General features: G+C 30.8%; 2 protein-coding genes across 5 annotated transcripts; both read left to right on the forward strand.

Annotated features, from left to right (window-relative positions):
* The first annotated feature begins 57 nt into the window (after positions 1-57).
* LOC148313468 (tonsoku-like protein) lies at positions 58-9,289 on the forward strand. The gene is made up of 14 exons (XM_088262348.1): positions 58-218; positions 320-577; positions 1,784-1,949; positions 2,058-2,334; positions 2,892-3,045; positions 3,478-3,682; positions 3,766-3,952; positions 4,332-4,560; positions 4,642-4,751; positions 4,835-5,021; positions 5,100-6,534; positions 6,608-6,783; positions 7,705-8,401; positions 8,751-9,289. The coding sequence occupies exons 1-14, from the start codon at positions 206-208 to the stop codon at positions 9,097-9,099; spliced, it is 4,443 nt and encodes a 1,480-aa protein (XP_088118474.1). The 5' UTR covers positions 58-205; the 3' UTR covers positions 9,100-9,289.
* A 2,974-nt stretch (positions 9,290-12,263) lies between these two features.
* On the forward strand, positions 12,264-25,167 carry LOC148313469 (tubulin polymerization-promoting protein homolog). 4 transcript variants are annotated; one of them, XM_088262394.1, is made up of 4 exons: positions 12,264-12,481; positions 22,047-22,470; positions 24,264-24,427; positions 25,095-25,167. In XM_088262394.1, exons 2-4 carry the CDS (start codon positions 22,066-22,068, stop codon positions 25,096-25,098), a joined length of 573 nt encoding a protein of 190 aa, XP_088118520.1. In that variant the 5' UTR covers positions 12,264-12,481; positions 22,047-22,065; the 3' UTR covers positions 25,099-25,167. The 4 variants fall into 4 exon arrangements, with proteins under 4 accessions (XP_088118520.1, XP_088118528.1, XP_088118505.1 ...); XM_088262402.1 differs by having other exon boundaries at positions 12,264-12,381; XM_088262379.1 differs by having other exon boundaries at positions 24,264-25,167.
* Positions 25,168-25,485: the final 318 nt, after the last annotated feature.

Here is a 25,485-nt window from a genome sequence, read left to right on the forward strand (position 1 = left end):
AACTAATCGGAATTACTGAGTGTCGGAATAAAATATTTGGCGGAAAAGTTTGTTTTTATCTATGGTTTATCTGTCTGATTTGATCTGTCATTTTTTGTGTTTTCCTTCATTCAAATATAATTTATAATAATAATGCACTCCAATTTTACTGCATATTACTATTTATAATAATTTGGATTTATCTTTTATTCACTTCATATAAAAAATGGAAGAGCAGAGTATGGAAAATACGTGTATTTTTATTATTTAAAATTATCCGGCTTTACTTTATTTTATTATCAATACTAAAAATTGTTAATTTTAAATTTCTGTGTTTTAGAATTATTAAAAAGAAAAAAGAAGGCTTTAAGTGGAAGCAACAGAAAACAAATCGCAGAGGTATGCACAGAATTGGGTGATTTGTACAATGGTAAAATGAGGTACGAAAATGCCCTTACTGAATATACTGAGAGTGCAAATATATATCAAGAGTTAAACATGAAACTTGAAAACGCGAGGTCACACAGGATGATAGGCGAAATGTACATGTTACTCGCAGAGTTTGAAAAGGCTCTTAAGCATGAGGATATTTACCTTTGTAAGTATTAAATCTTGAAGTTATAATTATTAAACCTTGAACAATATAAGTCAGAACTCTTATAAAATCATTTCTCTATGTCAAAGGATAACAGTTTAAAAGATAATTATAAAATTAATACAATTATGAAATTAATGTTTTTATTAAAATACTTATTTTTCCCATGTTCTCGAAGGTGTAGTATTTTGACAAAAATTTGTGGATTAACACAATTGATTTTATAATTCTGCCTTCGTACTCTCCTTCAAGAGTGGTACATTACAATGCTACTCTTAATTTTCTATGCCTTTTTTGTACAACGACTTGTCATTCGGCAATCGCTTTATCATTTGAGCCAAATATCTTTTCCTGGGGCATCTTTTTGATGTCTGCAAAAAGCCAGTAGCCGCTGAGGGCCTGATCTGGAGAGTACGATGGGTGGGGAAGCAATTTAAAGCGTAATTCATTAAATTGAACCATCATTTTCATCCAATTGTGGCACTTGACATTGTCTCAATGAAACAGCACTTTTTTATTTTGCGGTATTTTTTATCATTTCTATAGTTAATTGATCCAATAATGTCATATGATACTCACTATTGATAGTTTTACCTTTTTCAAGATAGTCGATGAACAAAATACCATGCGGTTTCCAAAATAAGCAGTCCTTTACATCGCCAGCTGACTTTTGAGTTTTTTTCACCAGACCGTAGACTTATTGAGTGATTTGTTAGTTGAAGACATTTATTGGTTGAAACGATTATTATTTCTTCCGACCTGACTACAGCACCTGTCATGGTAGCTGAAGTGTCGGTAGAAGGAAAATTTGCATTGTAACCCAAAAAAAATGTCCATAATTTTGTATTTATTTACGTAGTTAATATTTGCTCCCTAAGTAAAGCATACGGAATTTACAAACTGCCTAAAAGCTCTTCTGTTGGCTGACAGCTTCTTTGCTTCCTTCCAGTCAGATTTGTGTCCCATAGTTCAAACGAGAAACTAATTTTCAGCAGTGGACGATCTAGGCACTGGAAAAATAGGCGCACTTAATGGCGGCTCTTAGGGGGCATGCAGAGCCCAAGGCTCAGCCAAATGAACCCCATTTTCAAATGAACATGTTCCACATGTCCAAATTCGACATAGAAACATATTATCAAAGATAAACTCATACATCTATGTTTAATATAAAGTTCTATGAATAATTTATGAGTGTATTTATTTGAAAAGCTGCTGCTCGTGAATTGGAGAATAAAGTGGAGGAACAAAGAGCTCTCGCTACTCTGGGCAGAGCTTTCTTACTGCAAGGACAGAGTCTCGGGGAGACAGAAGAAGCTAACAAATCTCTGAAAGCTGCCGAAAAAGCTTTTATGAAGAGTTTAATTCTTTGTGAAAGGTAAAGTTTTCTTATCTTAATATTGTAAAATACAATTTTATTGTAATTTCTTGGTAGAATTGAGTTTTATTATAAAATATGTTTGAAATGTTTCTTTTCATATTTCAGCTTGAAAAATAAGATAAATAATCAAGAACTGATGGATATGAGGGCAAGATTACTTCTTAATATTGGTGTAGTTCTAGAACAACTCAACATATTTGATCGGGCTGTGGAATTTTTACAAAAAGCAATAACTATTTGCAAATCACATGATCTTTATGACCTTTTGAATCAATGCTATATTACGGAAGGGATAATGTATTCAGTAAAAAAACAAGATTACACTAAATCCTTATCCCGATTTAATTTTGCTTTGGAAGTTGCTGGTCGATTAGATAACAAAGTGAGTTGAATTCTATCTTATTTTATGTGAAGATTGGTGATCCTTATTATTTACTGTTGTTGGTGTAGATATATATTTATCTCTAAACATAATCAGTCAATGTAATCAGAGTCATATACATACATAGAAAAAAACCTTCATAAATATTTTTTTTATCTTCATGTATTTAAATATTTACTGTTTCATTATTATTTTCAAACCTTATGATCTCCAATTAACCTATTATTTCTGAAAAGGGAAAAAGCTCGACACCTTGGTTAGATATTGATGATATGTCGTGATGAAACTCCATTATATATTTACATATAAAATGGTTGAATTTTATTCGGGAAATGCATCTGGTGTAATGTAATTCCGACTATGATTTCAGTCATGTAATATTTGAATGAGTGAAATGAACAACCCTTGAGGTGATTTCTCACAAAAACGGCGCTGTTAAGTTGGCCATATTTATTATTATTATTATTTCAAAATCATTTACATGAAAATTTAATTTGAACTTTTGTCAAACGGCAGAAACTGGAGCTACTAATTGGTTATTTTCAATGACATTACAGGTTGTTAAGCAATGTGAGGCATTGTCTCTTAAAGCGGAAGTTCTTTGCAAAATGTCAGATTTCCATAGTGCTAAAGCGATACTTATGAAGGCCTGGAAGTTAAAAACACCCGAAGTTAGTGAAAAAGAAAATATTGAAAGGAAACTAAAGACTGGTAAAATCTTACATTTTTTAATAATTTTTATAAAAAAACGGTCCACTTCAATATTTTTTTCAAAACTTGACTATGTTGTGGATTTTTGTTAGATCTAATTCATTTTACTTCCAAAACCAACGCTGAACTATAAAGCTTTAAGTATTGCCAAGAATTGTGAAAAAAAAATTGCACCTTTTTAAAATTAAAATTAAATATTTTTATCTTTCATATTAATGCTGACAAACATGGTTGAACATTTGTCAGATATGTGTCGAAGAATCTTTATTCCAATAAATAACATTCCAAAAGATATCTAACCTTAAACTACCTTTTCAACAATTACATATTGTGTCTCCAGTTAAAGAAAACAGAAACGTTATTACTATTTTAAACAATTTTTTGGATACACTTTCATTCCAATTTTATATATTAATAATATTGTTTGTACAGTTGCAGCTCTATGTTACACAGAAGACTTACTGGTTACATCTGATTCTAATGACCACGAGACCATGAAAAAATTGTACGAGAAGTTGGGAGATGGTGCTTGTTCACTTAAAAGCTATCAGAAAGGAATAGATTGTTATCACAAGATGTTGGAGCACGCTGAGAAGAATGGTGATATGGGAAAACTATTAATTCCTATTTATGTCAGGTAACATTTCAAATTTACTTTGGCCAAATATCACATGATTATAATAATAATAATAAAACAAAGTTATTGAAACATCTTTTCAGCTTGTACCAAACGTATAAAGATATTAAGAACTACGAAAGTGCACTGGTATATAACAGGAAGGAATTTGAACTTGTTCGGGATGATCCGGCCGAAGCGTATTCTAGCCTGATTAACATTGCAGATACACTAAGTCACATGGGAGATATACAGCAATTTGACCAAATCTGTGAACAAGCCAGAGAAGAGGTAACTAGACTCATTAAAATACAAAATTTTACTTTATGCTAAAGATACTTCTATAAAGATGGATTGGTTTTTGGTATACACAAATGGACACAGTAAGATAATGAATTTAATATCATAAGTATGAACTTCTTGTACAAAATAACTAAGAATCTCATTTTATTTTACTATTAAGGGAAGTTGCAAGATAAAATTTGGAGTAATATTGTAACATGGTCAATTAAGCTTACTTAGGAAAATGTATCCTAATAAAACAGAATTTACTGTATTACATTTTTTCTGATTTATTTTATAAATTTTGATTTATTTTAAATATATTGTTTATTAATGATTTTAATCATGGGACTATGGTTTTGTTCACTTGAATAATTGTTAATTTTAGGCCCGAAAACTGTATAATGAAAAGGGAGAAATAAAAGTTATAAAGTTAGCAATCAAATATTACAAGGAAATGAAGTTGATTGAAAAAGCTCAACCGCTTGAAAAAGAACTTTCTTCGATGGATGCTGAACTAACTGTCTCCAGCGAATCCTCTGATGATGACCGGAGTAGTGATGATGAACTGAACACGCCTAATATTGGTGATGACATTTGCATTGAAAATTTAACAGGTATTTCTTGAGTTACTCTTGTAACGAATCTGTTTTTTTTTTAACTGGTGCACTGGAGCATAAAATGATAAATAATTTTAGATATTTCCAATGATGATAATGAAGAAAATGATAGACCTCGTGTTGCTCGAAAAAGAGGAAAAGGTTTTACTATTAAAAAAAACACAAAAGGAGAAACCCAACTTCATCAGGTATCCGTTTTTATCAATTTTGTTATCATGATCAAAGAACCCTAATGTTTCATTTTATCAGTTTTATTCATTAATTTTTATAGGCTTGTATATCCGGGAACACATTGCTAGTTACTAGATTACTATCGCAAGGACACCCAGTGAATGTCCGAGATAATGCAGGCTGGTTACCCCTGCACGAGGCGTGTATACATGGCAAGAAAGATATTGTGGAAATACTACTGAAGAATGGTGCTCATGTCAACGATAGAGGAGGCACTCAGTGTGATGGTAAGAGTGTTATATTTATATTTAACTATTATGATATTATGTGTTTGTTGTAAATAAAACCTGATTCTCATCCTGCAGGTATTACGCCAATGCATGATGCTGCTAGTAATGGGTACTTAGAAATAGTTGAGCTCCTCTTAGATAATGGTGCCTCTACTTCTATCAAAAATGATCACGGAGAAACAGTATTGGATTTCCTAAAAATATGGAGAAAAAGAGAAAAACTTAATCCTTCCGAACAAATATTTTACGAAACTGTGTGTGCCAGACTAAACAAAAATTTTGAAAATGTAATACAAATGCCTTCTCCGTTAAAATCTCAAAATGTCCAAACAAAAACCTCTAAATTGAGTTTTTCAAAAACTCGCACAAGTCCAAGGAAAGAAAATAATATTCATATTAGTTACTCAAACCACCTGAACCGAAATAATGACAGTCATGATGGATGCAGTGACGAGGATTCTATTTCTTCGCGAAATAAAGTAAAATATAGAAATATCATCAACGATGATTCTAGCAATTCATCGACAGATTTGCCTGTGAGAAAAAAATCAGCTAAATTCAAAGAAACTAGTGTCAATGAGTACAAAAATGCTATACAAACATTAAGGAACAGATTTAACACTAACGATCCAGATAGTGATCAAGAAAGTCAAAAAGATAATAGCAAAGGGAAAAAGGCTGCCTTATTGGATCCAGAGGAAGTAGGAGATGATTGGTTGGAAGAAGACATGATACCCTCTATTAGCAAGAAAAGGAAAAGGCAAAATAGCGTAGTTAGTGATTCTGTTAAAAGAAAATCAAAAGATTCTCTTCAAACTGCTGCGAGAAAAGATCGGTCATTTGATAATGCTGTATCTTTACCTGAAGAATGTAATAATGAAACTATGTTACCAAGTTATGGTTTCATAGATAACATTAGTCTGGAAGGTTTGTGTAATAGTGATAGTAATTCTACAGATACAGAAATAATGCATAGAGAAAATATCCCGCCTTTTATAACTGATGGTGTAAATTTTCAAAGAAGTTTATCTGCGGAAAATTTAAACAAAGAAAAAATGCAAAGAAAACGGTGGAAGCACCAGTCTACATTAATCAAATCAGGATTTACCAGAAAAAAATCTGATATGCCGAAAGTTCACTCTACTTCATATGAAAATTATGTAGAAAGTGATGCGGAAACTGTTTCGAATTTGAGTTTGTCCTCAAATAAAAGCCTTCGTAATTTAATCGATGGATCTGAAGAACCCGATTCGACCAGTGAACAAGTCCTTCAAAGCAGTTTGAATTTCGATAGATTGAAAAATAAAAATCTCTCATTTGAGAATCCTACCTCTCAATACACGAGGAATGAATCGTTTGGCAGTTATCGAGCAATTCAGCAATCTCTCCCTCCTGCTGCTGTGCGTGTGCGAATACAAGACAAACTGCTCCTCATTCCTGTATCGATGGATAACATCAGCTCTCTAACAATAGATTGGCTGACTAAGGAAGTTTCCAGGAGATATTACAAGTATGTTTAGTAAATGTTTCCACAAATTCTCAATCAATGTGTTGTGCTTGCTTATTTTTATTTTCAATTCCAGTATTGAAGGCGTACAGCCGTCACTCAATTTGTTGACTTCTGATGGAGCTATATTAGCGGATGAAGATCCACTGAGCCTGGTAATTGGTTCTGCAGAACTGCAGGCCAATATTAGTAGCTGGAATTTACCACCCGTTGGAGAAAGATACATCGAGTGTTGTGCCCAACTTAAAATAGGTAAGTTAGTATCCCTTGTTTACAACAAAGCCTTGTTTACTTACTTTTTACAATATTTACATATCTGGGCTTTATGAATACTTACCAAAGACGCCTTATCATATAAACAAAGAACTAAGTGGCAAGTTTCAGTCACAAGCTGAAAATGAATATTTGCTTACTTTTTTACAAAAACTTTTTATTAAGTGATTTAAATTGACAATTTGTGTTTATTGTAAATAGTTTGTGAAATTTATAACAAATAACATTATTCCATCACAATAGTTTCTGTGAGATAGTGGTAAAATAAAATACCCACTCTGTGGATATGTTTTTGGTGTAATATTATTTTTTTAACCGACCTAAAGACTAAAATAATAATAATACATTAAAAATAATGCACATTGGATAGTTTTGTCGTTTCTTCAGAATCTGCCATGTTGAAATTATGTAGGTTCCTTCCTTAGAATTGAAAAAATTTAAATACTTTTGTTCTGTTTATTAATTTGGCGTTTAATTTGTAGAACTCCATTTTATTTTATGTATTAATTTTTATTGTTGTATTTTATTAAAAAAACACATAAAAATTAATATTGTGACAGTTGTTTCGCCTAGTTATGGCATTTTCAAACGAATGTTTCAATGTTACATTCGTTCAAAAATGCCATAACTAGGCGAAACAATTGTCACAATTTTGATGTGTTTTTTAATACAATACAACTTAGTAGACTCAAAATTGTGTTTGATTTAAAAACTAATACGTAAATATTTTTGTTCTTATGGCAAAAGTTTTTTTTTTATGTAACTATGTATAGATATATCCTTTGTTTTGTATTGGTTAGTACATTTTGATGCGAACGGAAAAATTATTTTTGTTATATTTATTTTCATTTTATAATCACTTGTTGCACGACTGTATTTTTTTAAACTTTTTTTCCCCAGATATTGACGACTATCTCAGAAATATGTTGGAATGCAGCCAAGCAACTCACAACCTCACATTACCAAACTTAAATCTATCATCGAATGAACTTCACCCTGTGTTCAAGTCCCTGAATCATCAAACCAATTTAACCCATTTGATTCTGCCTAATAACAGTTTGGGTAATGAGGGATTAAAATACTTGGTCCAATGTTTACCGACTCTTACACAAATCAAATCTTTAAATTTGAGTGGAAACTGTATAGATGCAGATGGATTAAAGAGTTTGTTATTTATTTTTGAGAAGCCAAATTCGTCCACACTTCAGAATGCTTTGGAATTGGATTTGAGCTTCAACCCCTTGGGTGATATTGGTTTTAGACACATCATGAAACTTAGCAACTATGTCAGGTTAAGGAGTTTGATTTTAAAAGAGTGTGATATAACTGCTCACATATCTGAAAATTACCATGAAATATCGAACTTTAGGGATTTAGAGATCCTTGACCTTGGCTTCAATTCCTTCAATCGAAACTTTTTACGAAATATTTTAATATCTTTAGACCCACAAGTTATATCAGCCCTGAGGTTAGAAGGGTTGCCCATAAATGGAGAATTTTTTGCAACATTCATGGATAATTGTACTTATGCCAAACTAAGAGAATTAGATTTATCCAGATGTAATCTGACAGATGCAGATATATCGCAAATATTAAGGTACGTAATAATTTTAACCAAAATTATGTTTTTAAAGATTGTTTAGAATCTAATATCTAAAACATATCAAATGTTGAAGCTTTTTGTCATTTTAACATTTATGTATTTATTATACGCGAATAATAACACCTTGTATTTTTTTTTACTTTAACGCCACCAATTCTTCTTACAATTTATAAATTTAATATTGTTAAAAAAATTAAGAAAGAAAACACTATTTTTTGTTACATTTTAGTAAAAAAAGATCATGTAGTTGGTAGAAATACAATTTATACTTGTTTTTTTTTAATGTTATCTACTGATAATAATTTTTTTGAGTACTTTCTATTAAATGATGCATTTTTTACAGATCTCTTTCCAAATGCGAAGAACTCCAAACTATTAAACTGTGCTACAATCGAGAGTTGACAAATTTATCTCTTAAAAAACTTGTTCACTATTCTCCATCATTTACAAATATCGATTTAGAGGGATGTGGAAATATCTTCAAGTATTTACAGGAACAGGACATGAGGGGAAATTGGTTCCTAGAATCTCAACCGTGTAAAATTAAGTCATTAAAGATAACTGCTGATGCTTCAGAAGATAATTTAGATAGATTCCTACAGCAATTTTCTACTATGTGGATGGACAAATGGGAAAACACAGCGCATGTGGACTTAGGAATATATGGACAAGTGCACCTCTCAGCTACTTAACAGCATATGTTTAAAATCAATTCTAATATTTCTCAATTTCTCATAAAAAATTATAATGTGACTGGAGTCCTGCAAAAAAGTATAAAAGACTATTACTAAAGTGAGTTATTTCCTGCGTGAATTCAGTTCTTTGTAACGACCAGTTCATGTAATTATTAAAAAAATAAATAAACTAAGTTTAATCGGTAAACTATTGCTTGATGGATCTGCTCAATTAATTGTACATATGTATTTGTTTAAAAAAATTCTAAACAAATACAAACTGATTATTCAGCAGTTCATTGTTGTATAAAAACATTAGTTCATTTCAAACTGAATTAATTCAATTGGTTTGAATCGTACATCCGGTGAATATTTGGTGAATGTTTTGAATTTTTTTTTTTATTTCCATACTTAATGTACCTGCAAAAATCTTGGGTAAATGTATTCCATGCCATATAAAATCTAAGCAGCCTTATATATTTTTAATCATATGAATTTAGATAGATATGATTATTTTTTTAAACCCTTAATGGCACCCAATGGTGCATAGGGCACTGCATCATATAAATGCTGTGTTATCTTGATTGTAACACATGAAAGAAAGGTGATCAGCCCTCCGCTTCAGGTACCAGTCTGGACTGGTACCATTGGTACCTGGGTAATATTGAATAAATATTAGAGTGAAAAATCACTTATATTTATTCGACCCCCCCCCCTGGGAATCGAACCCGAGACCTCCAGTACGGTAGCCCAGCGTGCTGACCATTACACTACGGAGGCGGACATATAATGTATCTCTGTCGTATTGTATAACAAGTTATGTTGTAGAAAATTAGATAGCAAATTTTAATGTTGTGAACATATCCCATATAATCATTTATTTATGAAATTAATTTATTGTATTTAATATCTGCAAATGTAATTTAAGCGTAATATTTTTTACAACATATGTATTTTTTAAACATGTAAATAAATAATAAAATATTTTTTATATTAACCTGTGATACTCTTTACTACCCATAATGCTCTTGTTGTAAACACAGTCAACCCACAATTAAACAAAGATAATGATTTGATTCATCAATAGTCCTACCTGTAGTTTTTACGGATTTTTGGTTTGTTGTCTTGTTATAAACAATAACATGGATATGAGCTATGAGGGAGGTACCCTCTGGTATTTTTCTTTATAACAGTCATCGTCCTATGAGTTTAAAGGGTTCTTTCGATACAGAAAAATACTAAATTTATTCAAATTATCCCGTGAACATCACAAAAAAGAAGTTGAGTTTATCATATTTGATAGTGATTATAAATACATCGAAACACTAGTCACAATAAATATTAAGATATTGTATTTATTAAGTAAAATGTAAATTAAAAATGACATATTACTTTATTAATTGACTGCTGAATCAATTAATGGAATTATATATTCTTGAAGAGTTATTGCCAAAAACATTCGAATTTGGGGATTCACTGCGAAGCTCGATGGCGTGATTTCTAATAAATAAAAGAACTGAAGCGTTAGGGCCGATTCGTGCAATCGCATTTTTATATTCAATAAATATGCGATACCTAGAGCAAAATTTTTGAACATTAGGGGCCACCCTGCAGTGTAAAAAAAAATATTAAAACCCTTTGGTGTATTAAAAATATTATTGATCCAAAGAACGTGTAGCAGATGGTCTTTTTCGCAGAAAATCAGAAAATACCTGAAACACGAGGGCTATTAACGTGCGCTGTTAGAAAGCGAAATGGTGTTTTGGTGTGCGCCTTTTTATAGGCAATTATACTAACGTCACAGATTCTGCTATTACGTAATCTAGGTACCTATCTGCTGAATCGCTCAGGATGAAGGACAATACCGCTGTTTGGGAAAATAATATGTAATAGGTACGAATAGGAGCAATGGGTTGCATACTCGTACTCCCACGATTTTGTAATTTGGACACTGTAATACGTACGAATCTCTAATATAAATATGTCAGAATAATACGATCATTTTAAATAAAATCTTAGTGATTTTTTTTCAAGTTGATCTGGGTGAGAACCGAAACCTCTTTCACGGTAGATCCAATAAATATTTATTATTAATAATTATGTATTAATCATTTTATATATTAATAGGAATCAAGCAGTAATAATAATATTAATTTTGATAAATTTTTCGTAAAATACTACCTCAAGGGCGCTTAGCAGGTTATTCGATAGCCCATAACTTAATTTTCTTTAAAGCCTCGTAATTGTTTTTTTTTCTTAAAACAAAATTACAAAATCGTGTATTGAAAAAATAAGTTTTTCTTCGAAATAAATAATACGGTTTTGAAAAGAAAAGAGTTATTGAAAGGTAAGGAAAAATTTATAAAAATATTTTTGCATCCATATGTATTTAAAAAAAAATCAAATTCCATTAATAAAATTAAAATACATTCTTTAAAAAAAATGTGCGTGGAGTCACGTCTGGTTTCTCGCACAGCCGATTGCTTACTGAATTGTGTGTTCGCGAGTACCCCCTTAATAGATGAATAATCAAACTCAGGATCACGGAAATTAAATTCCGAGATGCTGTTTGTAAAAAAATAAAATTATTGTAGCTAAATGACTGTGGGACATATTCTGACAATTTGAATGCGTTCATATATAAAAATAATCGCACGTCTAACATATTATGCAAACGCGTTAGCTCATCCAATGTGCAATATCATATATGTACCTACACATACTAACAAAAACTCCAAACTCAATGAATTACACAAAAACCATTCTCAATGTTCACAAACAGTTCAGAGAGCATACTATCACACAACCACACATATAAGCATACACTCTCATACAAACGTACAAAGAATGAAAAGAGGGGGCCGCAAATTAATATTCGGTGGCCATACACAATACATACACGCTGGAACAGTATGCCAATGGATTAGGGATTTAAAAATATATTATACACCAGAACAGCGCTGATAGCGCTATCATGATGATAACGTCCGGACGAGTCGTAATAATTATTTATGTATTGATTGCCTATGTAGGATTTGGTCCGTAATGGCAGTTAAAGTAATTCATGCCCGGGGAAAGTGAATAGATCGAGAGGAAAAGCTAGCAACGCCATCGTGTTTTCCCAGCGTCGCGCGTCACATTACAAGTACCTACCTAGTACTGTGGAGAAGTGCTCGGGACGCATCGTTGTATAGACGCCCGCCGCGAACGGACGTTCAGGAGTACACACTCCTAGTTCTGCAATCTCAATAGCTTTATCTGTATTTTTTCTGCTCCAGCCAGTTAACAGATTAAAACAGAGTGAGTCTTGATTTTGTGGTGTCATTTCTATATTTGTGCAGTGCTCGGTGAGAATCGCTATACGAACAAAGGCATTTTTGGAGGGATAAAGAACAAGGAAGTGAGTACCTACTACGCGGGGATGAAGGGACGTTTCCCCTTTGAGCTGTTCGGAGCTTTCGCATGATTTCTCTTTGACTTAGAATGTACAGATTTTTACAAGACGATTTATTTTCCAAGAAACCTGTTTAAATTGGCTGCTTTCTTCAAAATATTGTGATTTTAATAATGTTGAGGTATCGTTTTAATTTCACACTATAGTTTTTACGATGCTCACACCCAAATAAAAACATCTCGATAATTTCTAGATTGTCAATAACACATTCAGAATAAGTTTGGTATAAGTATTTATTATATTTCGTAGAAGATATTTTTTATTTATCTACATGAAGGTAGTTTTATTAAAATATCTCTGTACATACCAATGTATGGACATATATATGTAGGTGCCGTGTAATCGAAATATATATATACGAGTTTATTTTAAATATTATAATTAATTTGAAATAATTCGATATTTTACCTTCATTATGTTCACACGTTTACAAAATGATTTATATTACTTTTTTCTTCATATTGTATGAAAACTTATCATTAAATGTGTAAGACAACACTCGATCAATCCCTATGCAGACGTTCGTGCGTAAAAGAGAAACAAATGTTAAATACTTTTACAATATACTTCTCAGTCTTTCAATGATTGTTGTCAAGAAACCGTTTGCAGTGTACAATACTAAATTTTCATTGTCTTGCTGTTATGCTTAAACAATAGAAAATAATTATAATAACAATAATAACAAGAAAAAATTGGTATTGAAATCTGCTTTCCAAAATATTGGCATGTATATTTCGTCACTAAGTTTTTTAAGCAAAAAAAATCCAAATTGAAAACATAAAGTAACGAAAATAAACTGTTTACCAATATCTACAATAATTCTCAAAGTAAACATTCAATTCGAATGATAATTATTACGGCAATATACGTACATGAAGATGAGTAGTACCCGTGTATGTGTTTATAGCATATTAACACTTACATATGTGTTAACATAGTATCAATGTTGCACCTGTATCGACCACATTGTCACGCTATTAATTTCACTTAATATTCAAATACAATATTAAATAATTAATCGAGAAGTTCTGTTTTGATTGTTGTATATTAATTACAGGAAATCGAGACAGGAACGAGTATCGCATACTAACGATAGTATTATTTATAAATCGTATATATTGCACGGTGTATATATGGTAGTTTATTTTTGTCTTCTTTTAAAGTTAAAAAAATATCTAAAACTTATTTTGCACATGCGTTTTATAAAGTAAATCAGAATAATTACATACATTAACGAGGTGCGGAATTTGCATGTATACTAGCAATAAAAGTACATAATGAAATAAGTTTTCTTGTTGGAAATTTTGTGAAAGCGGTGGTTTTTATTACGCACAAAACTAAATAAGCGATTTTCTATAGATAAGTTGACGTACGTACATATGTACCATATTCTGTACTTAATAGCATGTGCTAAACTAATCTCTCACGCAATATACTAGCGACTTTATATTTATACCGATGATGTATGGGAACTCGTGTAGAAATTTGTGCTCTTTGATTATGCGATCGTGGATTGATTGTTTTCGAGGCGATTTAAATATAATTGTTGTGAAGTTTTAAATAGTAATTGTCAATAACCTTTCACAATTGGAATAAAAAATTAATAGAATGAGATACAATAAAAGCATGGTAACTATGACTGATTTCCCAATCTTTATAAAAAATACTCACTCATTTATTAGTCAGAATTATAAAAAAATCCCTAATCATTATTTTTTAACTGATATTAAAATAACGAAAAGGCGTGTCATTGATATAAATAGCGGTGAGATAATAACACTGTATGAACAAACACAATATAATTTCTAGGCGCGTTAACTATGTAAACTATTAAATAACAAGTTAAAATAAACCCAAACTCACTATTTTCACGCCTCTTTTTTATGTACTCCTAAATGACTTATGACCTCAGTAAATGAATAACCGCCTCGGTTGTGTGGATGTAAGTTATATTGTATGCGCTCTCGGGGTCGATCCCCGGACGCGTCAACTTAAAATGACATTAATAATATATTACCATAATATTTTTCTGGAGCTTAACACTGCTGCATTATTCAAGTAAATTATGATCATTGTGATGATACCGCACTGGTTAATCTAGAGCTATTTTCTATGGCTCATTGGGTGTGAATTTAATTTACGCAATTTTAACTTGACTGTCCGAGGGCACTTTTCACTACCCACTGGCCATTAATTCTTTTCTGTTTTCCCATATAGCAGTAGTGTCGTTTAACCTGAGCTCCTTCATTAACTTCATATGTATCCTAATTAATATATTCAACTCCAAGAATCTAAAGAGCGGGACTGATCACCCTGGCTCATATAATTAGTGATCAAATTAAAACCACATACCATAGAACTGGTGCGGTGCACATATGCATCATTCAGTTGCGGATAGGGCTAATGAAAAAGAGGAAATTAATTTAACCTTACTTTCATTGAAAATGATATGTAGATGACACTGCATCACATCGATCGTTAATTACATGAAGGTATCAGTTATAGTAGTAAAAAAAAAAATATTAGAACCACTGATCCGAAATCTCAACCCTGCTTTTTACCAATGAACAGTAGAGGAGCCTTAAAATACTGGTGTCGGGAACACAGCAGCAGTCTTAGCAAAATTATAGAAAAGTTCCGTAAATTCAATAAGGTTTTTGATGTTAATATTACTAAATGTACTAAGGTAATACTGCCTCCTATTGACCGCGCAAACGGTAATACGCCCTCTTGCTATCAGTCTGCATCACAATAAATTGTTATGCGAAATATCGCGATCCGCATCGAATCCGCACGATACAAGAAACGCACTAAATGATATAAAAACTAACCGGCAGACACATAGGCACAATGGTAAATAACGCTGGCGCTGTTCGGGAACGTGTTTAGTATTTAGCTAGCGGCAGCACGATTTTCAATCTCCGGTGTGCCATGAGATCATCGTTATATTTCTATCATTTTTATTTCAGCGAATACTTTTACATCATTCAGCTAACAATATTCTCTTTTACGACGTTAAGATTTAGAATATGAATAGTTTCAGAACATCTTTCGATTTCGTTTCTTTAAACATAGATAGTATAGTTATACCATATGTAGTTACTTGAGTATACTAGAATATTAGCGTTTTTGTAGATTGTTTTTATTCATTTGTAAAATATAAATAATAAAAAAACATTATGATTGGATGGTTTGAGAAACCAGAATTAAGGCAAAAGAACATTATCTGGTGCATTCCATGTGCACTATCGGTTAGGGATAGTAAAAAAAATAAAGAAGAAGGTTTGAAGAAAAATATATGTGTTATTTTTCTAAAAAATACGACGAAATTACCCGATTAAAAAAACTTACATAGAAACAAATACTAGTAATAATAATAAATATTATCCAAATAATGTAAAAGTGTTAAAATTTCAATTATAAAATCAAAATATATGTTTTGGAAATTGATGATTTTGCATTTTATGTTATAATAGTAGGTATTTCACTCATTTATGTGAATGACAGTCATTCAAGATTGATGTAACTATTCTCAAATAATAAAAATATATCGTAAGCCTCAAATCGTTAATTTATGTACAAATTTATATATCGTATATATCTCGACATTTAAAAAAATATTTTCGTGTCAAAGGTATGGAAAAAATTCTCTCATCTCATTGTATCTCACTGAACCTTTGTTGTATCTCCGACATTATAATTATTATTATTATGATTGTTAGTAAACCTACCTAAAGATTTTCACCTGGCCAAATATAAGTATTACCTATCTCATATTCAGTGCTTGTGTCTGTGAATGCCAATGTTCGTCTATGTTATTATTATGGGATAGTAGCAGACGTAGTTACCAACATCCATTACAAAAATAATTACACCGAATTTAAACTATTATCCGTATTCATCACAACTTTCACACAAGTGTTAGTGCCGCCCAAAAGAGAAAATACATTTATATATTACGTATAGTCTAATTGGCGTTACTCTTCTAATCATTTCAACCATGACGATAACATATATATGTATTTAAAATATTCATGTTGTTTATGTATGCATTAGTTTTTGTAAGAGAAAACAAGTAACATTTTTTGAACATCCAACTACTATAGTAACCACGATATGAGCATAAAATGATAATAGTAGCTTTGCATGTAATAACCTAATAATCAGCTGTCGGCATAATTTAATACTTGTCATTTCAAGTATCCAAGAAGAAGCTCGGGATATCTAATATGAATTATATAAATACTTTAATATAAAACAGGAGTAAATTAAATATTATCATTAATATTCCTTTAGCTAGATAACTTTTAAACTTACATTATTAAAATAATATTTACTAATCATTTATCTATTTAGAGCACAATTACATTGAAAATTAATATAAATAAATTTAAGAACTTTTCAGCTTATGTAGGCACTCACGCTTTATAAAATAAAAAGAAAAGGGTCGTAATTAAATTGAATTTGTGAGATTTAAAAGAATAATAAAATAAGTCCCGATATTTTTATTCAAATTAGTTTTTAAAAAATCGTCAGAGAGAAAAAAAAATGTATATCAGCGAGAATCGAAGGCCATGACGAGCCATTTAAAAATATATTCAGTATATTTCATACCTATAAATTATGATATTTACCATAGCAAGATCATAAAAATGAACATTGTACGATACTTATAAACCTGCTTTTGATGTTATGTCTGTGGACAGCGGCTATGTAGATTTGTATGAATGTATGGTATGTGTTACCTGTTGAAAGGAGGCACTGTACGTACACATATCGCTTAGTGTTAAAATGTTGAGGTAACCGATAGGTATATAAACAAAGATTACGTCATTTATTTTAGCACGGTGATCACACTCTCGTATAGAGCTAGAATATAAAGTAAAAAATAGGTTCATAATACACTAAAATAATAATAAATTCGTTATTTATAAAAAAAAACTTACTATTGATGCATAAATATCTAACAGATTAAAGATTATTAATTTGCAGGTTCAGTATATGTTTATTTATATATATATATATATATATATATATAAATATATATATATATATATATATATATATATATATATATATATATATATATATATATATATATATATATATATATATATATATATATATATATATATATATATATATATATATATATATATATATATATATATATATATATATATATATATATATATATATATATATATATATATATATATATATATATATATATATATATATATATATATATATATATATATGTATATATATATGTATATATATATATATATATATATATATATATATATTTTTTTTTTTTTTTTTTTTTTTTTTTTTTTTTTCTGTGTGTATGTGTGTATGTGTGTGTATGTCTGTGTATACATATTCTCGTACATACATATTATTTCATCAACATTTCGTCAAATATTTAAATTTTAACAAAATTAATAACAGGGTCTTTGGATGACGTTTTAAATGTTTTGAATATTTGAAGCGAATTTTTATGACTGCTACGATGACACTATAAATGTACAAAAAATTTAATTTTCATTTATAATTTTCTGTTTAAAAACTGAAAATATTTCCTGCCTCGCCATTGGTTATCGCCATAGGATCTCACGATCGTTGGCCGCTCCCCTCTTCTTTTCCCTGCATGCCCCACTTCAACACGACGGTCCCGATTGCGAATGCTTGGTGTTATGCAGAAGGGAACCAGTCCACTTTCAACATTGAGATTATCAGGTGTTTGAAACACAATATCAACTTTTTCATTAATATTAAAAATTATGACTTAAAAGGGACAAATTGGCCTAGGTCTATTTCCAAAATGAAAACAAAAACAGCAAAAAATATCAGAAATTAAAATTTAGCAGTAAAGTTTAGTTCCAAAATTAATAGAGCAATCTATATAGTAAACTTTAATCTTAACCAACCGGCCGAGAAGTTATGAACAATCTACATAAAAATAAAAACACATGTTATGAGTTGATGCACCTACCTAAACGAATATGACATGTATTTTTGTCAACCACCACGTAGGTACTAATTTAATAAGAATGTCATCAAACACGTAAAATTAGATAAACTTGGATCCTAGCCAAATTTTCAGTCATTCACTTTATTCTACTAAATATACGAGTAATTTTATTATTAATGTCACAAACCATTGAAAGTATTACTGGTGCGTTCCATCACGTATCAATTACATAGATATGTACAATATTTTTCTCTTAGTAGAACTCTCGTGCATAGGGCACCGATCAGATGATAAAACATCGTTGACGTGTTTCTAAATTACGCGAGGACAAGGTGATCAGTCTTACATTTCGGGTCTGAGTTACGTTAACCGATGTTACAAAAAATGAAAATATTATACAAATTATAATAAGAATACCGGTTCACAATATTCATGAATTATTGACACACCATTATTATTAATGGTGACCCTGGCAAGAATCGAACCCTGGACCTCGCGAATATTAGCCGAATAAGGAAAACACTAACGAACTTGGGCAGTTATACACTAACTGACCATTAACTTTTGCCTTTATGTTTGTATGTTCAAGAAAACACGTATTTTTTCATGGTTTTTATGTATTAATAAAAAAGGAACGTTTATAAAGAAAATAAGAGGAATAAATAATTTAAATATGAAAAAAATATGTTGTTTTATATCGGGACAGGCTATCTAAAAACGGGACGTATGGTCACTTTAGTTATACAGGTATATTTAATATAATCAAAATGATAATGATAAAGTTTTTAATATAAATATGGGAGCGCTTCCATTATTTTACATTTCCAATAATGAAAATAGAGTCGCGCCTCCATGATAAATGCTGAAAAAGAAACGGGGTGAAACTTATTGTTTCGTTTTAGGAAAAATCGGTGACCTATATTTCAGTCCATAAACGTGGACATAGGAGGACAATCACTGTATACCAACACCTACATCGTGTGTATAATCATATAACGCCAGAGTCAGCTTCAGACAACCTAGTTCCAGTTGCGTGTCGGTGGTGTATAAATGGGAGGGTGTGGTTTTCAGAATATATCAACTTATATAAATGTGTCTTGGTGAACAAACCAACAGGGGTGTACTTATTACAGTAGAAACTAGGTACCTAAGCGGGCCTAATTATATCAATAGGAGACGGAAGGCGGGAATCAGGAATAATTGATATGATATCCCTCTGACTATTTTGTTTCTGAACTTGATCTTCGATTCGGTTAATTGATTTATTTTAGTATGCTTACATCACGTACTGGTATCGTTTGAACCGTATTTAAACTTTAAACTTGAACCGTATTTTCAACGTAATTTATAAAATAAGTTTTTTGTTTTTAACCACTTTTTATTACTACTTTTCTTCAACCGGTTTCGATAAAAACCTTGTCATCATCAAGGTTTAACAAGTACACGTTTAACCCTGATGATGACGAGGTTTCTGTCGAAACCAGTTGGTGAAAAGTACCAATAAAAAGTGGTTGAAAACAAAGTAGTTTTATTGTATAAAGTTTATAAAATGTGCCACAAAATATCTGCGAAAAAATTCAAGAAAAAAACCTGTGTACTATCTAAAACACAAACCCAAAACAAGTGTATTTTTGTTCAATAAGAAATCAAGGCCATTTGCTTAATGTTTAGGCTGACGATAAAAACCTTAATCGAAATTTATCTTAATCTTTGTTATAATTATTAATTTTCATTATTATATAAAAGGCTGCCATTAATACCGCTACCCGATTGGACATTAAGGCCGAAGAAAGGAGTAGTCATTCAAACTTTATTACGCTATCGCACGTTCAATATAAATAACATGTGATTATTAAACAAATATTTTTTAAATTATTAAGATGCTAGATTAATATAATCAGATTACCTAAAACTGGTCACTAATTTTTTTATACAAATACATATTTTTAATAACACAAAACAGAAATACATGGGCAACATTTTCGTGGTTTTGAGCTCTAATATTATTCCACTTACAGATCGATAAACCAAGAACCTACGACAAACTCCATAAACAGGACGTATGGCAGCCAAATCGTAAAGCCTCGTCGTATTTTTGAGGGTTCGAAAGATTTGAAATTAAAAATAAAATATTTAATAATTAGTAGTAAGTAAAAAGTATAACAGTAGACTTGTTTTTCCTTTTACCCTGATATATATTTGTTATATATCAGGGTAAACCTATCTATCTAATAATACATATCATGAAAAAATGACAAACAACAATAATTTATTATTGAGACCTTTCTAAATTTTTTCAGCTGATATTCATATAGTATTTTATACATAATACGAGTACCATTCTTAAAATCTTTCATAGGTGAATTAAAACAATAATTTATTTATATTTTCTCCAACGGATTAATAGCATCCTTCATGTTGCAGATAACTAGTTATAACTTTCAAATTGCCAACATTTCAGTAGTCATTTTGTCTATCTTGGGAAATTTTTATTGGGATTCGTGCAGAACATAACAAGGCAAAACGACATTTTTAAGCTGTTTATGGACAACGTCGAGCATAGCCTTTTAGCGCTCTTCAACTTAGCCTTAAGAAAGTTGTTAAATCAATGAAACCAGTTTGAATGCATCAGCAAAATGCATCAGTAAAAGTAAATGCAATATTATTGACTATTTTGTGTGTTGCTTGTTAGCAGAGGGACTCTGATCAATAACTTTTACATGTCTTTTATTGCTAAAACACGATTTATTTATTTATAAGATCTGTAGTTCCATGTTTAAGTTATAATAAAATACAGAACCAAAAGGTTGTAATGCCTAACTCCATTAGAGTTGATTCGAGTACATATGCAACGTCTGTATACAAAGTGTTAAAACATTTACGACCTCCCTTGCACCCACATGAATATAGGTACAACATAAGTAATACGAGAAGGTGTTTTTTAAATCAACTGAAAAAGTTAAATAAGTATTTCTTTTCAAATTAAACTAAAAGTTGATATAATATTATATAACTAACTGATAGTTTCAATTAAAAATATGTATTAATTACAAAATATAATCACCGATACAATATAGTGAAAGTCGTCTTCTTCTAATCCTTATCCGAATATAATTGTGCATAGGGCACTAAGTCGTGTTATCGTGATCGTTAACTACATAAAAGCAAGGTGATCAGTCCCGATCTTCAGGAACAGTCCCGGGTGTTATCAAATAAATATTAGAATGAAAAATCACATATATTTATTTTGACCGCCCTGGAAATCGAACCTTGGATTCCTAATGGCTAATGCCCTAACCACTGCACTAAGGAAGCTAACAAAAATAAACGGAATGACATAAGTAAAAATACCTTATTTATAGGTCAGGTATTGTGGTTCATTTATAGTTAAGTCGAACGAATTTGCAATGGTTGATTTCGAATAAATATTTCCCTCCGCTGATTCCTTCGTTTGCGTTTTATTAAAATTCTATTTCACTTCCCATTGTAACTTGACCACTGACTAAAATAATTTATTACAATTATTTGTTTTAGGAAAAGTTAATTGTTCAAAATGGCTGAAGATACCCCAGTGAAGGAGCTTTCCGACTTGAAGTTGGAAACAAACAACGGAGACTCGACTAATGGAGATGCTTGTCCATCTCCGACTCCAGCCACCGGGTGCAGCTTTAAGGACAGCTTCAAGGCATTCTCCAAGTTCGGTGATCTGAAATCGGATGGGAAAATGATAACACTCTCCCAAAGCGACAAGTGGATGAAGCAAGCCAAAGTTATAGACGGGAAGAAGATTACGACAACAGACACCGGGATTTATTTCAAGAAGTTAAAATCTCTCAAAGTAGGTTTGGAGGACTACAAAAAGTTTTTGGACGATCTCGCTAAGAACAAGAAAGTTGAGGTTGAGGAGATCAAAACTAAAATGACCAACTGCGGCGCCCCGGGACACCATGGATTAGGGGTGAATACTATTTTTTTTTTAAATATCTATTACCGTCGTTATGTTATAATTATGAAGGACAGGTATTTTTAATGCCTGTGGAATCGATAATTGTGTAAATATAGTTAAGACCTTAAGAAAGAGATGGGTGCATAATATTAATATAAAAACATTAAATAATTCCTTTTTTCTGACTTTGAAATGAGGCTGGCGCAGGAGGTAAAAATACCCCTCCCGTCCTTAAGCATCAAACGACCGAATGGGTAGAAATACCTTTCCCGTCCTTAGTGTGTTAATACATATTACCTACTTCAAATATATCGTGTTATAAGTATACTATAAGTCGATTCCCACGCGGGTCAACAAAAAAATCGCATCTCCAATCTAATATTTTTGTTGTTCGCAGTATTTTACCGCAGTATCTTTCAGAAAAATAAAAATAAAATTAAACGAACTGCCCATTATTACATTATTCTTCACTAATACCATATGAAACCCAAAACAATACCGTATGAAACATGAATGAAGAATGTAGTACATACGTATTTTTTTTATTTTATTATTTATTGATTATTTAGAAAATATTACTGAGTGCGTTATTATCACTATGCAGACGTTTTTCGAAGTGAGTACGCGACAGAATTTTATGGAGATATATGTTGGTGGTATTAATTCTGCCAAAAACGACGCCTATGAGACGCTTTCCTTTGACGCCGACGCGACGAGACGCAAAGCTTAACCTCGGGCCGAAATGTCTTAATTGCAAAAATATGTCTCTTGTGTGCTTTTGATTATTTCATTTTTAATGAATAACACATATTTGTGTCCACTTTTTCAACGTTTTCTTGTTAAGTGGTTTTTTATTACTTATTAACACTCCCGTTGCAAGGCACACCCTATGAGTTATACATAAAACATACGCCATTTCTGAGTAGTAAAATAGTATACTTGATTAAAATATAAACAAAAAAAACAGCCAAAGAGCACAATAGAATGATAGTACATAAATAGACATAAACTATCTATTGTCTTGTAATCAATAGAAACGTAAAAATAGTAATTGGAAGTTTCAATACGGATTATTTCTTTGATTTTAAATCTTGATTATCTTTCATTGCTAATAAAAGCTCAACTTTTTATAGCACCACGTTTTTAAATTGGATTCGCAATTCATTTGATCATTATTTGTAATATGCATTTTTCAATTATGGCAAAGGTGAGATCAATCATAATAATAGGATTAGATGAAAACAGTGCGTAGGCATATTATGATCTCTGATTATTGAACCTACGTTATAATTTTACAACCATCTCACTTTTTTACATTATTAGTTGACTGGGTCAGTCAGAACGCTGCAAGAGAATATTTTTTTGTCGTTTTTTTTAATGTAGTGTAACGATATTTAAAAAAAAATCTTTAAAGTGGTAATGAATTACAGTAAACTACCGCGTTATCGAAGGGAACATTATAGGGGTTAATATTTTAAACTGTAGGTACTTTTACATTTTAACTTGCGGAAATCACTGAAATGATTCATTTTAAAAATAAAATTCAATTAAAAAAACATACACTCCCTATAACGTTCTCTCCCATAACGCGGGTAGGGGGTGTACCGTACATATATACCTATAAGTATATAATAATTTTAAATACAACTTTACGAATATACTCGTACCTGCCAACTTTCTAAATGGCTATATGCAGTCATAAGACTAGTACATCTACTGCTTAAAAATATTAGTATATGTATAAAGATGTCGCAAAAAACATTAAAAGTATTTTTTATAATGATATGATTTATTTATTCATTCAGGTGGTGAAGTCACCAGCCTCTGTAGAAAGACTGACAGATACCAGCAAGTACACTGGCTCCAGTAAGCAGAGGTTTGATGAGACCGGGAAAGGAAAGGGGATTGCGGGAAGGAAGGACCTCCCCGACAGTTCCGGCTATGTCACCGGATACCAACACAAGAACACGTACGACAAGACACATTAAAAACTGCACAGTAATATTACACGCAAAAATTCTATTTTCCCAACTGCTTTTTCTGAAGTCGCTCTAAAGTCTGTTAACACCTGTTAAAGTCATATTATAACACTACTGCAAGGTACAATTTCAGGCGCAGTACTATTCAGAATAACATAAATAGGACAGAGTTACGGTGGTACTATGTGTATTTTATTCTAGTGGAAAAATATATCATAAGTCTGCATCAAAATGATCGTAAATAATTTATATCACTTAATTTTTCGACTCAATTTGTAAAAATTACTTATTAATATTTTCATTCAAATTAATAAAAACACTTTGTTATTAAATTTATAACTTATTTTTTAGTACCAAAAAAATACAAAGTGTTTATTTATTTATTTTATTTTAAGTAAAATTGTCAAATAATTGATATTTTTCGTAATCTACATCTTATAATCGTAGCATGTACATAAATTCTTAAAAATAAATAGCTATTCACAAGAAAATATGAACTTACTGAAAGTATAACTCGTAATCAAATCAAATATCTATGCTTTTAAATTATTATATCTTTTCTAAGCTTTATTGACATTACCTGTGCCATATTTACATTTTACATTTATTATGTTGAAATATAAATAAATATCTTCACCTTAATAATTATTGTTCCAGCTAACTTCACACAGCTGTAGTACATGTTGATGACGCTTCTATATGTTCCATATAAATAAAAATATAACAAAAATTAGACGCAAGATATATTTATACTCGTAAAAATCATTTCGGTTCCAGAGAGAGAGTAAGTTGACACGAAAAGAAGAAAAAATATTATTAAATTCTAAATGTCTCGTTTCTCAAAAGAATTATATCCTTATAATTATTGTAATTTAAATGTTATAAAATATTTATATCACGATTTTACCTAATAATTTACTATAAACACTTTAAGACGTACGTTATTATCGCCATAAGAAGTTTTTTTAATGGGTAATTTGAACAATCCATAGTTTTACTTAATAAGCAGTATATTATTTTTTATCATAATTACAATATTTACAATACA

Source organism: Brachycentrus maculatus, unplaced genomic scaffold (genome assembly GCF_059751285.1).
Source record: "Brachycentrus maculatus isolate JH-2025_06_01 unplaced genomic scaffold, ASM5975128v1 h1tg000011l, whole genome shotgun sequence".
NCBI classification, from domain to species: domain Eukaryota; kingdom Metazoa; phylum Arthropoda; class Insecta; order Trichoptera; family Brachycentridae; genus Brachycentrus; species Brachycentrus maculatus.